This window comes from Condylura cristata, unplaced genomic scaffold (assembly GCF_000260355.1).
Source record: "Condylura cristata isolate star-nosed mole 26May11 unplaced genomic scaffold, ConCri1.0 scaffold00029, whole genome shotgun sequence".
Lineage (NCBI taxonomy): Eukaryota > Metazoa > Chordata > Mammalia > Eulipotyphla > Talpidae > Condylura > Condylura cristata.
Window position 1 is genome coordinate 17171593 of NW_004567130.1, and position 12679 is coordinate 17184271.

General features: G+C 58.2%; 1 protein-coding gene across 1 annotated transcript in view; it reads left to right on the forward strand.

The window, feature by feature from the left end:
* Nucleotides 1–12679, forward strand: part of RBM19 (RNA binding motif protein 19) — a 104694-nt gene that overhangs the window by 1290 nt on the left and 90725 nt on the right. Inside the window, exons 3-15 of the mRNA XM_012731157.1 lie at nucleotides 1642–1767; nucleotides 1902–1940; nucleotides 2247–2439; nucleotides 3440–3687; nucleotides 4679–4756; nucleotides 7116–7194; nucleotides 7570–7641; nucleotides 7974–8177; nucleotides 8886–9016; nucleotides 9660–9781; nucleotides 10129–10225; nucleotides 10731–10841; nucleotides 12402–12602. Coding sequence (XP_012586611.1) covers nucleotides 1642–1767; nucleotides 1902–1940; nucleotides 2247–2439; nucleotides 3440–3687; nucleotides 4679–4756; nucleotides 7116–7194; nucleotides 7570–7641; nucleotides 7974–8177; nucleotides 8886–9016; nucleotides 9660–9781; nucleotides 10129–10225; nucleotides 10731–10841; nucleotides 12402–12602 — 1701 coding nt within the window. The remainder of the gene's footprint in view (nucleotides 1–1641; nucleotides 1768–1901; nucleotides 1941–2246; nucleotides 2440–3439; nucleotides 3688–4678; nucleotides 4757–7115; nucleotides 7195–7569; nucleotides 7642–7973; nucleotides 8178–8885; nucleotides 9017–9659; nucleotides 9782–10128; nucleotides 10226–10730; nucleotides 10842–12401; nucleotides 12603–12679) is intronic.

A 12679-nucleotide genomic window follows, 5' to 3' on the forward strand; every position in this document is an offset into this window, starting at 1 on the left:
ATTCCACACTGCTCTGGCGGGACTGACCCTGCTGCTCCCAGGTTTTCAGGAGACCTGGGAAGCGAACTCGGAGGGCGTGCTTGGCCTTCAACAGTCATACAGGGCTGGGGTACAGGCCAGAGGTGCAGGGATGGTAAGAGAATTCACTAGAGACAATGGGGAGCAGAACAGTCAGATAGATGAAGTACACTGCTGAGGGAGCAGTGGGCGGTCAGGAGAGGTCTGCCGCACCATGTGGGTCACCTCAGGGCGGGGATCCAACTCATGCTGAAGTGGCTTTAGCTTCTAAGTGCTGTGCTTTAACCTGCTGCACCACCAGGGAGAGCTGCTTCTCACACTTTTATGCCTCCAGATTCCTGGCAGAGCTTGTTAAAAGAAGGTCCTGGGCCCCAACCCCAGGCTTCCTGTCCTGTCCCTCAGCCCCACTCTCAGTCTTTCCCTCACCCATAGCAAACCCTCCGTGAGCACCTGTGTGGTATTGGGGTGGAGAGAAGCGAGTATCCCCAGCGCCTACCCTCATAGCCTGTAGGCGAGTGGGAGACAGCCGGCAGGTAAACAAGCTGCTTGTCATCAGCATCCTTAGTGCTGTAATGGGCCCGCATCGGCCTCCAGATGGTCAGGAGAGCTTCCTGGGGCAGGAGGCCCCACTGGTGACGCTCAGGTGCATGTTTGGTTAATAAAGCATCTGTAACACATTTTTTTAAAAAGATACATTTTTATTTATTTATGCCAATCAGAGCTGGGGTGCAGGCCAGAGGTGTGGGGAGGGCGGGGGTGAAAGATTCATCAGAGACAGTAGGGTACAGAATGAGCAGGTCAGCTGAAATACACTGCTGAGGGGAGTAGCCGGGGAGACAGAAGAGGCTGCTGCGCCCAGTGGGTCAGCCCCCTGGCCGGGGATCAAATTCAGGCCTCAGTGGCTGGGGATAGCTTGATGGCAGAGACTTAGGCCCTGTGCCACCAGGGAGGCCCAGTAACACATTGTTAAGGAAAAACCAAATGGGCAACGTCAGCCCTGAGCCTGTTTGCGTGATGTGCACAGAGCCACATGGAAAGCTTCTGCCCAATACGGACTCCTCTCTCTGGGCAGTAGAAATTAGGATTAAAGACAAGTTTTCTTGCAGATGGTGAATGCACCATTTTTATGGGAAATGCTATTTAGAGCAGCCACTCAAAGGCATGTGACAGAGGCCACCGTGAGCCACCAACATCCCCTCGACACTGGCTGTGTGTGTCCTTGGTGGCTCCCAGCACCCCTCTCCCAAAGGCCCTAGGGGAACAGGGTGTGTCAGGTTAACGCCCCACAGCTTTTCCCACATCCAAGCGCTCACCTTGTTTCTGCTTCTGTTTCTCTCTGGGCCCGTGGAGCTCACTTCACATGACTGGGGGGCATTGGTAGCAGTTACTGGGTGTTCATGCCATCTGGTTCAGCTTTGCAGCCCCCCTTGGAGGCTATGGCCAAGGACTCGGCTCAGGGGCCAGTCCTGTCCCTTCACCACATTCGCTCACTGCCTGGTGACCGAGCAGTTACTTAACCGCTGTGCTTCAGTACCCTGTCTGGGAAGTGGGGAGAAGAAAGGTTTCCCCTACTAAAGATTCATGGCAAGTGGAATCTCTCCACCCCACCCTCTCGCCACACAGGTGGAGTTCTGCAAGTCATTTGGGGACCCGACCAAGCCCCGAGCCTGGAGCAAGCACGCCCAGAAGCCCAGCCAGCCCAAGCAGCCTTCCAAAGATAGAGACTCCGTACCCCCCGAAACAAAGAAAGTGCGTGGACGGTCGCTCCCCCTGTGACCCTGGTGTTAGCAAGGGGGGTCCCCCTGGAGGGCTGGGCAGCGGGAGCATATCCCTCTCGGATGGTTCTCGAAGGCAACCCTGCCTCACTGACTGCCTCTTTTCAGGGTGACAAGAAGAAGAAAGCAGTGAGTGAACTGGAGAAGGTGAGTCTGTCTTGCTGGCTGGGCCCCGGGGGGTCCTGGGAGGAGCGGGGCATCCGGAGGGGGCCGGGTCCGGCCAGACAAGCAGCGGGGGCCTGGCATCTCCCCTGGCGACGTCTCCACAGCGTCCTTGTCTTGTGTGATGAGGATTCCACACTGCTCTGGCGGGACTGACCCGACTGCTCCCAGGTTTTCAGGAGACCTGGGAAGCGAACTCGGAGGGCGTGCTTGGCCTTCAACAGTTGGGGGTGAGCACAGCCTGAGCCCAGTCTGTTCTTCTCGCTTCCCCTCACCCTCTGCTGCCTCCAGCTGAAGCAGGACACCGGCTTCCAGGAGTTTCTATCCGTGCATCAGAAGCGGGCGCAGGTGGCCACCTGGGTGAATGATGCCTTGGACGCCGAGTCCGCGAAAGGCAAGAACAAGCCAGCCAGCGACTACCTGAACTTCGACTCGGACTCGGGGCAGGAGAGCGAGGAGGAGGCAGCCGGGGAGGACCAGGAAGGTAAGACGGCTGTGTGCCTGTGTGTGGACACGTGTGTGTGTGTGAGACATGGGGGCTAAGGGCATACAGGCAGACACTGTCCTCAACAGGGTGAACATCCCACCCCAAGGGACATCAGTTTCATGGATCCTGGTCAGGCATCCACTTATTCAGTAAGTCAGTCAGTCAGTCAGTAAGTCAAATGTTTACAGAGCACCTATCCTGTGCCCAGCACTGCTATAGCACTGGGACACACCAGGGAGCAGAAGGTAAGACTACTGCCCAGTGTCCGAGCGCAGGAGGCGAAGCACTCCAGAAATGCACTGTCTTGTCTGGTGTTTAGTGACAAGAGCCACCGACAGGGGAGCAGAGACAGTGTCGGAGCATTCGCAGGGAAGGCCTGTGAGGAAGTGACCCCAGGGCAGTGGCCCACAGGGAGGGGCCTCTGGTCTCAGAGAGGCCCCCGGAGCCCTGGGGGCCCGGCTGGGCACCTGAGTGATTGCTGCGCTGGTGAGTGAGTTGGGCGAGGACTGGGAGTCGATTGGGTGTGAAAGGAAGGAATGGACTCACAGGAACTCTGCACCTGGTGACACTTATGTGCAAAGCTGGCATCTGATGGCACCTTTGGGTTGGTGGACCTAGTCAGGGAGGGCTGAGGGAGCAGCGTGGCAAAGGCTGGCACAAGATGGGAGTGTAGGAGCTAGAGGGCGCTCCGGGTAGCTGGAACTGTGAGGAAGCCAGTTGCTGGCATGGGCCTGGCACCCCGAGAGTGGTGGAGACCCTGCAGGGTTTTCTTAGAGGAGCAATGGTGCTCTCAGAATCCAGCAGGCCTTGGGAAAGAGCAACCTGAGGAGGTTCAGCCTGGGCCACATCAAATAGCTGAACTCTGCTATTGCACTCATGTCATGTTATTTCTCAGAGGATGGACTGGGGCCCCTTGACATGGCCCCTCCCGGCCGTCGGCCGGCCCAGGCTCTGGCTCTCAGGATGCTCACAGACCCCCGGCTTCCTGTCTTCGCAGAGGACGATGGCCTTGAACCCAAGGCCGCTGCGCAGAAGGAGCTGTCAGACATGGACTACCTCAAGTCCAAGATGGTGAAGGCCCGGTCTCCATCTTCCTCGGAGGAGGAGAGTGAAGATGAAGCTGTAAACTGTGAGGACGGGAGTGAGGCTGAGGAGGAAGATTCTGGTGAGGCCCCCAACCAGCAGGACAGAGAGAAGACGGGGGCCCCCATGAGGAGTAAAGGCCAGCAGGAGGCCAGCACTGAGGTGTGTGGGATCGGGTGTACCTGGATGCCTGGGGAGGCGAGAGAGCAGGTCCCCTTGCGCCACAGCAGCCCCTTGGTTGAGGCACAGAAAAACGGCAGAGCCTCGAATCCGAAGACCCGGCTTCTCCCCGGTGCCCTGGCGCTTGCTTGCTGTGTGACCTTGGGCCAGGACGTGAGCTGTGGCCGACAGGGAAAGGCCACCTGCCTTCCAGGTCTGGGCATAAATGAGCTGCTGGTGGTGGAGACGTGCGTGTGACACTTTGTATTCAGCACCAGGGCGGAGAGTTGTGAGCGCCCAGTAATAGATAAAAGCAACTAACTGATCCTTACTGCACGTTGGCTCAGAACCACTGTCATTGAATCTCAACAGTCTTGGGGGACTGGGCCCCTTCTTGTCCCAAGTTACAGGTGAGGAAACTGAGGCCCAAGTGAGGGAAGTGACTGCCCAGGGTTACAGCTGGGTGGTGGTGGGACCCTCCAAATCTCCCGGCTGGCGTAGGTGGCTGTTTCTGCAGCAGAACGAGAAAAGCAGCTGCTACGCCGTCTAAGTGGCATCCCATGTTGCCCGCCTCCGCTCAGAGCAGCTCTGGGCCCAGCGAGTTCACATCAGGCAGGCCATGTTGTTAACGGGCTTAGGAAACATTTAGGTTTCTCAGAGCTGTTTGGCTTCCAGAACGACAGCAGAAGTCCTGAGCCCACAATCCCTGTAAGACTGAGGACTCTGTTTGAGGACTCTGCAGGAAGGTGGTGTTGAAAACTGTTCCGCGCAGAGCCCAGCACAGAGTGGGCTGGAATCCGTGGCAGCGGGGACACCGTGCCTCGGGCCTCCTTCCCCTGCCCCGGGCTTCTCCGGCCTGGGACCCAGATCAGCTCCCGGTCACCGCCACATCTCACAGACGGGGCAGGCGCAGGGCCCCAGAGCCTCGCCCAGCCTCCTGCTGCAGCTTCCTGGGATCTCACTGTGACTGTTTCTGTCCTTTACTGTCACTCAGATGAAACCAGCAAACCAGAAGGAACCCACCACCCCCTACACCGTGAAGCTGCGGGGTGCACCCTTCAATGTCACAGAGGTATGTGCTAATGATTGGAGACAAGGCCAGGCGCCCCTGCTGGAAAGAGGCCAGGATGGGGGTGCTGGAGCCTCTCTTGTGTGGGTGCTTTAGCATCAGTGGAGCTGAAAGGAAACAGACCCCGAAAGACTAATCTCAGAGCTCAGTGGGGCCAGGAAACGGGACTGGGTATAACAAGACAGAGGCAGGCTGAGCACTGACCATCTACACTAATAATGGGTGGACATATTCTGTTAAAATAAGGGGACCAGCTGATAAAGATGTCGAACTTTCTTATCAGTAGGATCTCTGTTGCTGCTTACTCGGCTCTCCAGCCTCAGCACAGGCAGCCACAGACCGTCAGCAAACAAACCACCAAGACTATGTGCCAATAAAACTTTATTTATAAAAGCAAGAAGCGGGCCAGACTTGGTTGAGTTTGCTGACCCCGGGTCCCAGGCAGGAATGCTTTTTAAATTTTCCTCTTTATGAAATAATAAAAGTTACAGTGGGGCACTATTAAATGTAGGAAGCTAAAAAGAAGTAAGAATAAAACGTCCTCAAACCACCGTCCCTCTGAATGGTCATGCAAATCGTGTTGAGAGTGGGTGGGAGTGCCCCAGGTGGTGAGGGGGGGTGTAGGGGGGTGGGAGGTGATTCCTGAGCGCCCCCAAGCAAACTGGAATACCTCCCCACCCCACATCCCGCTCACGCCCACTACTAATGAATTCCAGATTTACCTTCTCATACATTCTCCTTCGGTCGTCCACCTCTGTCTTTTATTTTGAAAAAGCAAACGTACAGCAGGAACTAGGGTGCGCTGCTGCGACCCTGAGCGGGCACGAGGGGCTGTCCCTGGCCCTCGCTGTCCTGAGGAGTAGCAGCAGTGTCCCCGGAGCTTGGGGTCAGCAGGTCTTTTGGGTAAAGATTGTTCGCTAGTACACATTTCTTTCCAGATCACACGTCTGTCTCACCTTTTCTTTGAATAGCCCTTCCAGGGTGTAAAGACCATTCTTGGCTTGTGGGTCACACAGAGGCAGCCGGGTGACACTGGGCCTGGGAGCCCGTTTGCCAACCCTGCTGCAGATAAATACCTGACGCAAGCGCACGCCCTTCCCTGGGAGTCCGCCCCAGCTGTTGCTCGCGCTCTGGAAGCATGGCCTCCCCTCAGCAGTCTGAGCTGCTGGTTTCTGTAGCCCTGGAGACTCTCATTGTAATTTATATTTCACACTGTTGATGACTTAATAGAAATTTCTCACATTTGCAAGGGGCGTGTCTGTCCTCTTTTTGCAAGTTGATCGTGTCTTTTACCCCTCTTCCTGGTGAAGGTTGCATGTCCTTGGGTGGGCAATCTGTTTGCTCATTTTCTCCAATAAAAGTTACCCAATGTTGGGATCACAAGTCTTTCGGTTGTAGGAGGCTGAATAATCTGGTTCTTTAGGGTCAGAATTCTATCAGTACCAGTGATGCCAAAAGTCACGTGCTTTAATTGAGAAAATAAGGGAACACTGGTGGCTTTTTGTAAAATGAACCCACAAAACATAGTCCTTTCTTTCATAAAAACAAACTCCAGCAGAAGAAAAGATTCTTTTTCTGTGTTGACTCAAAGGAACGTTGCTTCTAAATATTGTAGCAAATATTATGGCATGTGTGTGTGGAGGCTTTCTAGGTATTCTATTAAAAATTTTATAGGTTCTATATAAAGAGGATGTTCAGTCCTACTGAGGGGCTTGAAAGAATGCTTAGGTAAACAGAAAGCTGTGCTCTTAAAATATGAAAATGGGGCCTCTCTGGTGGCCTAGGGGTTAAGGCTCGCACTATCACTGCTGCAGCCTGAGTTCGAGCCCCGGCCAGGGAGCTGACCCACATAGGGTGCAGCAGACCTCACCTCTCCTGTGTCTTAGTGGATCCACCTGTTCTGCTCCCCACTTGCCCACTGGGCCTGTACCCCAGTTCTTCTATGCAAAAATAAATTAAAAAAAAAAAACACCATAATTAAAAGGAAAATGTTGAAAAATCGTTGAGAAAATTGGGGACTTGTCGACAACAGCACATTTAAGTCACTATGCTTTAGGGACAAACATTCTGAATTAATGAGACGTGAAATGAGGCAGACCGAACCCCAATACTTATGACCAAGTAGAAGGATGGCACACCGCCTTAACTTGCTGGTGGTGACGTCACTGTTCTACACTGTTTTCCTTACATTCTCCATTTCTTCTCCAAGTGAAAAATAAATAAAATCCCCCTTCTCCCTCAGGGGGCTGTATTGTGCGCAGGAGAGAGAAGCCCGGGAGATGGGGCACTCCTCGGTAACCTGTGCTGTTGCCTGGTGTTACTGAGTTGATGAAGAGGAAAAACACCTTTGCTTTTCTTACAGAAAAACGTTTCGGAATTTCTGGCTCCCCTGAAACCAGTGGCCATTAGAATAGTGAGAAATGCTCACGGCAACAAGACAGGTAGGAGCTGGGCATTCCTGGGCAGGTGGGCGAGGCAGGTGGGCCAACCGGACGGGGCGGGGGTGGCGGTGGAGTTAGGGAGCTGGGTCATGGGTCACCTCCCTGCCACCTGCGTCTCCCCCAGAGCCGTCTGGGGGTGGGGGCGAGGCTGGTGGAGGCCTCCATCTGCTGGACAACCAGCCGCAGTGTCTGCGCACCCCCCAAAGAGGGAGATTTGGATGGGGGTGCTGGTGGAAGGGTGGGGGGAGTCCGTACTTTGGAGAGTTGGCAACAATGTGATGGCCTCCCCCCAGTTTCTGCTCCCATTGCCCCAGACAGCAGGCACAGTGTGGGTGTCTGCGGGCCTCCAGATTGTCCTATCCTGTGCTTTCTTAGGGTACATCTTCGTGGACTTCAGCAGCGAAGAGGAGGTGAAAAAAGCTCTGAAATGCAACAGAGAATACATGGGTAAGGCCGGGGCGGGGGCTGAGGGCATGGGGATGGGGTACGCTGTGGGCATCAGCTTCAGCCACTCATTCACTAGCTTCAGAAATGTTTCTTGGTGGTGAGCTGTGTGCCAGGCCCGGTCCTGGGTACTGGGTTGAAACTGAATTTGCGGTGAATTTGGGGTGAATGAGAATGTTGGTGCTGACCACCACCCCACTTCAGAGCCTGGTGTTGGGCCATCAGTAGATGTGGCCATGGATTCTGCAGGAAGCAAAGGAGAGGCTGGAAAGTCCAGCTGGGCGTGCTGGCAAGTCCTGGCCTCCTCTGGAGCCCTGACCGTGCTCTCCTCCCAGGTCGCCGCTACATCGAGGTATTCAGGGAAAAGAGCACCCCCGCCAGCAAGGGGCCCCTGAAGAACAGCGCCAAAGCCTGGCAAGGCCGGACGCTCGCGGAGAATGAAGAGGAGGAGGACCTGGCTGACTCCGGGAGGCTCTTCGTGCGAAACCTGCCCTACACCAGCTCCGAGGAGGACCTGCAGGGGCTTTTCTCCAAATACGGTAGGGGTGCGGCTCCCTCACTCCATGCACCCCACAGTGTGGGCTGAGACCTGCCGCCCCAGTTCAAATCCCAGTTCGTTTCCCCTCAGCCTCACCTGTGGCGGTGACTTCAGCCCTCTCTCGATTCACTTTCTTCATCCATAAAACGGGGCCTGTGACCCTTGTCCCGCTCCAAAGCCTGGAGCGGGACACGTGGGGGATAGCGGGGTGCCTAGCAACTGGGCCTCCAGGCTCTCACCTCTGAGACGTGGAAGAGCCTTGGCGGTCCTGTCCCGAGCCGTCCAGCGGCCTGTGGTGTGAGCGGAGCCGCGCTCCTCAGCCAGAGGCCTGTGCTGTCTAGACCGTCGCCCTCCAGACTGAGCGGCCACGTAGATCTGGTGGGAGGGTCGTGTGCACCACCCTGGCTCTTGTTTCTTGGACAAGAACTTGGAAGGCCGGGCCCAGCATGGTCACGCACAGCTGCATTTGCCGGTGAGGTCACCACTGCTGAGGGAAGGGAGTCAGGGCGAGGCCTCTGGAGTCTCTGGTTCTATGTGGATGCTGGCTGAGAGGCGCAGAGGTTGAGAGCTTGGTGGGCGCCCACGTGGTGACAGGGGGCCCTGAGGGGTCTCCGCCGCGGGGCAGACTGGTGTCGCCGCCCCACCTGCCAGGCCCAGGCTTCCCTCTGGTGGGTGCCCAGGCCCCAGCTCACTGACACTTCATCCTCAGGCCCCCTGTCTGAGCTCCATTACCCCATCGACAGCCTGACCAAGAAACCCAAGGGCTTTGCCTTCGTCACCTTCATGTTCCCTGAACACGCCGTGAAGGCCTACGCGGAAGTGGACGGGCAGGTGTTCCAGGTGACTGCTCAGGAGCGGGGCGCAGTGGGGCTCATGCAGTTGGGACAGGCTGAGTGTGCGTGCGCGCCCATGTTACAGGCCTGGGGAATTACACCCAGTGGCCCTCCAGCTGCCTCCTGTCAGGAGCCCCCGGGCGGTGCTCCCCAAGAGCGACAGGTCTGCCTTGAGCACCCAGAGCAGTGCCTGGCACATAGCGGGCACTCAGCAAATACTTGCCCAGCGAGTCAGACATGCCCTCCTCCCCACTAGCCACCACAGCAGAACACTGTCGCCACACTTGCTCCGCGCCGGGGCCCCAGGCTCCCCCTCTCGCTGGCCCTTTGTTCATCATTTCCGCGTGATGTATCTCTCCTGCCTAGTGGGGCTCGCCCCTTTCTGGCACGTGCAGGGACAGAGGGACCCAGGTGGCAGGGGCAGGGTGCTGCTGGTGCTCCCTCCAGGCAGATCCTTGTCCCCTCAGAGAAGTGTCAGCCACGTGACCAGGCCCCCATTCTGGGTGGAGGGTGGCCACGTGATCATCTACCCAGGGTCCTGCCTTTTCCCAGGGTGTCAGCACTGGGGTCCCCTGCACTGTGGCAGCTGGGGTCCTGGGCAGGATGTACACACGGCTTCCCCCTTCATCTCTTAACATCCCCCTTTCCAGGGCAGGATGCTCCACGTGCTACCCTCCACCATCAAGAAGGAAGCCAGCGAAGATGCTGAGGCCCCGGGATCATCGTCCTACAAGAAGAAGAAAGAAGCTAAAGATAAAGCCAATAGTGCCAGGTCTGACCCGCCAGCACAGGGCTTCATCCAGCTCTCTCCCGGCTGCCTGGGGCCTCCGGCTCCTTGGGATGGATTTAACCTCCCGGCCCTAACCTTGCTAAGCCTCGCGACCTCATCTATAAAACGGGGGGAGTCAATGTGGTGTTTTACTTTAACCCCGTTGTGGGATCAGATGGGTCAGTGTTCTCCAAGCGGTTGGGCCTGGGCTGGGCCAGTGCTAGGGGTGGTAAGATCGCTGCGTTCTCGTCAGGCCCTGGGTACTGGGGAGGAGGAGGCTTTGCATCTGAGAGGGTCCCCCTCTCTCGGGACCCTTGCCCTGACCCCCCGCTTCTGCCTGTGCCTCTCAGCTCCCACAACTGGAACACCCTCTTCATGGGCCCGAACGCGGTGGCCGAGGCCATTGCGCAGAAGTACAGCGCATCCAAGAGCCAAGTGTTTGACCACGTGAGTGACTGGGGAGAGGAGGCAGTGGGCTCCGGTGAGAAGCTGTGGCCCCCCAGCCCCGGCACTTGAGGTACGGAGGGGAGGGCCTGTGACGCTGTCCACGCCGGCCAGGAGCGCGAGGCACACTCCCCCATAGTCCCGTGCAGGAAGTGCTCTCACTGCCCTCACTTTCCAGATAGGGAAACTGAAGCCCAGGGACACGGTAACTTGCCTGGGTTCACGCCTGGAAAGAGACGGAAGTGGGGTGGCCCTGGCTGGCCTGACTTCACGTCTCACGCCCTCCAGCTGGCCCCTGCGCTTCCTCCCCAAGGAAGAGCAGTCCAGACTGAGGGAAGAGTGAGCCAGGGCCTCCGGCCGCTGAGCCTCGAAGCCAGAGCTGCCGAGTCGGGGTGGTGAGGACGCCAGCGGGGGGGTCTCCATCCAGCTGCCGCCTCGCGCTGCTGAGCTGGGGGGCTCAGTGGTCACCCGCTTCCCCGCTGACGTCTTCCTTTGCCCTCTCCTGCAGGAGACCAAGGGCAGCGTGGCCGTGCGCGTGGCCCTGGGGGAGACCCAGCTCGTCCAAGAAGTCCGGCGCTTCCTCCTGGACCACGGGGTCTGTCTGGATTCCTTCAGCCAGGTGGATACCGGGTAGCCGGGACTGGAGAGCCAGGGTGGACTCAGACCGGGGAGGTGCGGAGGGGTTTGCGGTCCGGGCCTGGCCTTTCAGGGGCCACTGATACATCAATAGTTCATTTTAAAGAAAGTAAGAAAATCATATGGCCCCAGACCAGGGACCCCTATGCCCGAGGGCTACCTCGTAACCCACCATTTCCCCCAACACTGCAGGGGCCCCGAGCACCCTGTTCTCAGCCCCTGCTTGTCTGTGGGGGTCAGACCTCTCCATCCAGCAGGAGCATGGAGTCTTCTCCACGAGCTGGGAGTCTTAGGCTTACAGAAGCCTGCATCTAGGGGTTTGGCGGGGCCCCTTCATTTTACAGACTGGGAAACCAAGGCCCAGAGAGTGGGGAGGTGACTTACAAGTGGGGAGGTCAAGCAGCGAGTCTGGTAGGAGCCTGAACTAAACCTGTTCTGCTCCTTAACACTTAGCTCAGCTTAACCAGGCCTTAGATTTTACCAGAAGATGGCTGGGTGGGTGTGTTCAGAGGATGGGTGTAGGGAGGGTGAGCGGGTGGGGGAAAGTGGGCTTGATGGGTAGGGAGTAGAGGGATAGACTGAAGGCGGGGTGGGGTGGGTGAGTCAGACGCGTGTGCTAACACTGACAGTGACCGGCACCGGCCAGCCTTGCTCTCCTGAGTCCACCTGATTTGTAAGCTCGCTGCACGCTCACGGCAGCCTGGCTGGTTCCCGCTCCAGAGGGGCCACGGCCTCAGAGCGAAGGCCTTGTTGAGGCCCGGCAGCCTGTCATGGTGCAGCTCATCAGCACAGGCTCTGGCCCGGGGCCCACACGCCTGACCACGTGCTCCGAGCTGCTCTGGCCACCGCCGCACCCACCTCAATCCATCCCCGCAGCAGCACCGGGGGCCCTTCAGGAGGGGGGACCCTGTGTGCCCTTATTACAGACGAGCAAACTGAGGCCCAGAGGGAAAGGGGGGGCCTCCCAGGCGCCAGGGTAGGTGCCTGGCTGAGCTGAGACTCAGGCCTAAATATTGCACACACCCGGGATGGTCCCTTGTGGGTTTTGGCTCTTTTATACCCATAAACATCCTGTTTTCTAGGCCATTGCTGGGCAGTAGCCAGAGGGCTGGGAAGGAGGGCGCAGTGCAGGGCACGCTCGTGGCAGTGCCACAGTACCCCGCAGCCTCACACCTCAGCACTGGGCCCCCACAGGCACGTGCAGCTCCCTGGGCCGTGAGCCCCTCGGCACGTCCCCCTGCCGCAGCCAGGGAGGGGCCCGGGGCACCAAGACCCAGGCGCCGAGCTTGGCGGCTTGGCTGGCGGGTCTGGAAGTCAGACCTCACCCGAGTCCTCCCCCACCCCACCCGTGCCCAAGTGGAGGGGCCGGGGTTCCACAGGGTGCACGCTGGAGCCCGTGGCTAATCTGCTCCAAGGAGCCAAGAGCGTGGCCTCCTGGATGGTCCCACAGGAGCACCCACGTGGTCTGTGGTCACTCACAGAATGGCGCTGGTGTTGGGCCGGGCCCCTTCCTGCTGTGACCCCATGCTGTCCCTCGCCACAGGCCGCTGCAGAGCGAAGCAAGACCGTGATTCTGGTGAAGAACCTCCCAGCAGGTACCCTGGCAGCCGAGCTCCAGGAGACCTTTGGCCGTTTCGGCAGCCTGGGCCGCGTGCTGCTGCCCGAAGGCGGCATCACCGCCATTGTGGAGTTCCTGGAGCCCCTGGAGGCCCGCAAGGCTTTCCGGCAGCTGGCCTACTCCAAGGTAGGGCCGCCCTGCGTGCAGGGGGAGGACGAGGGAGCCGGGCCCCGGCGTGGGCCGCCCTGCGTGCGGGGAGGACG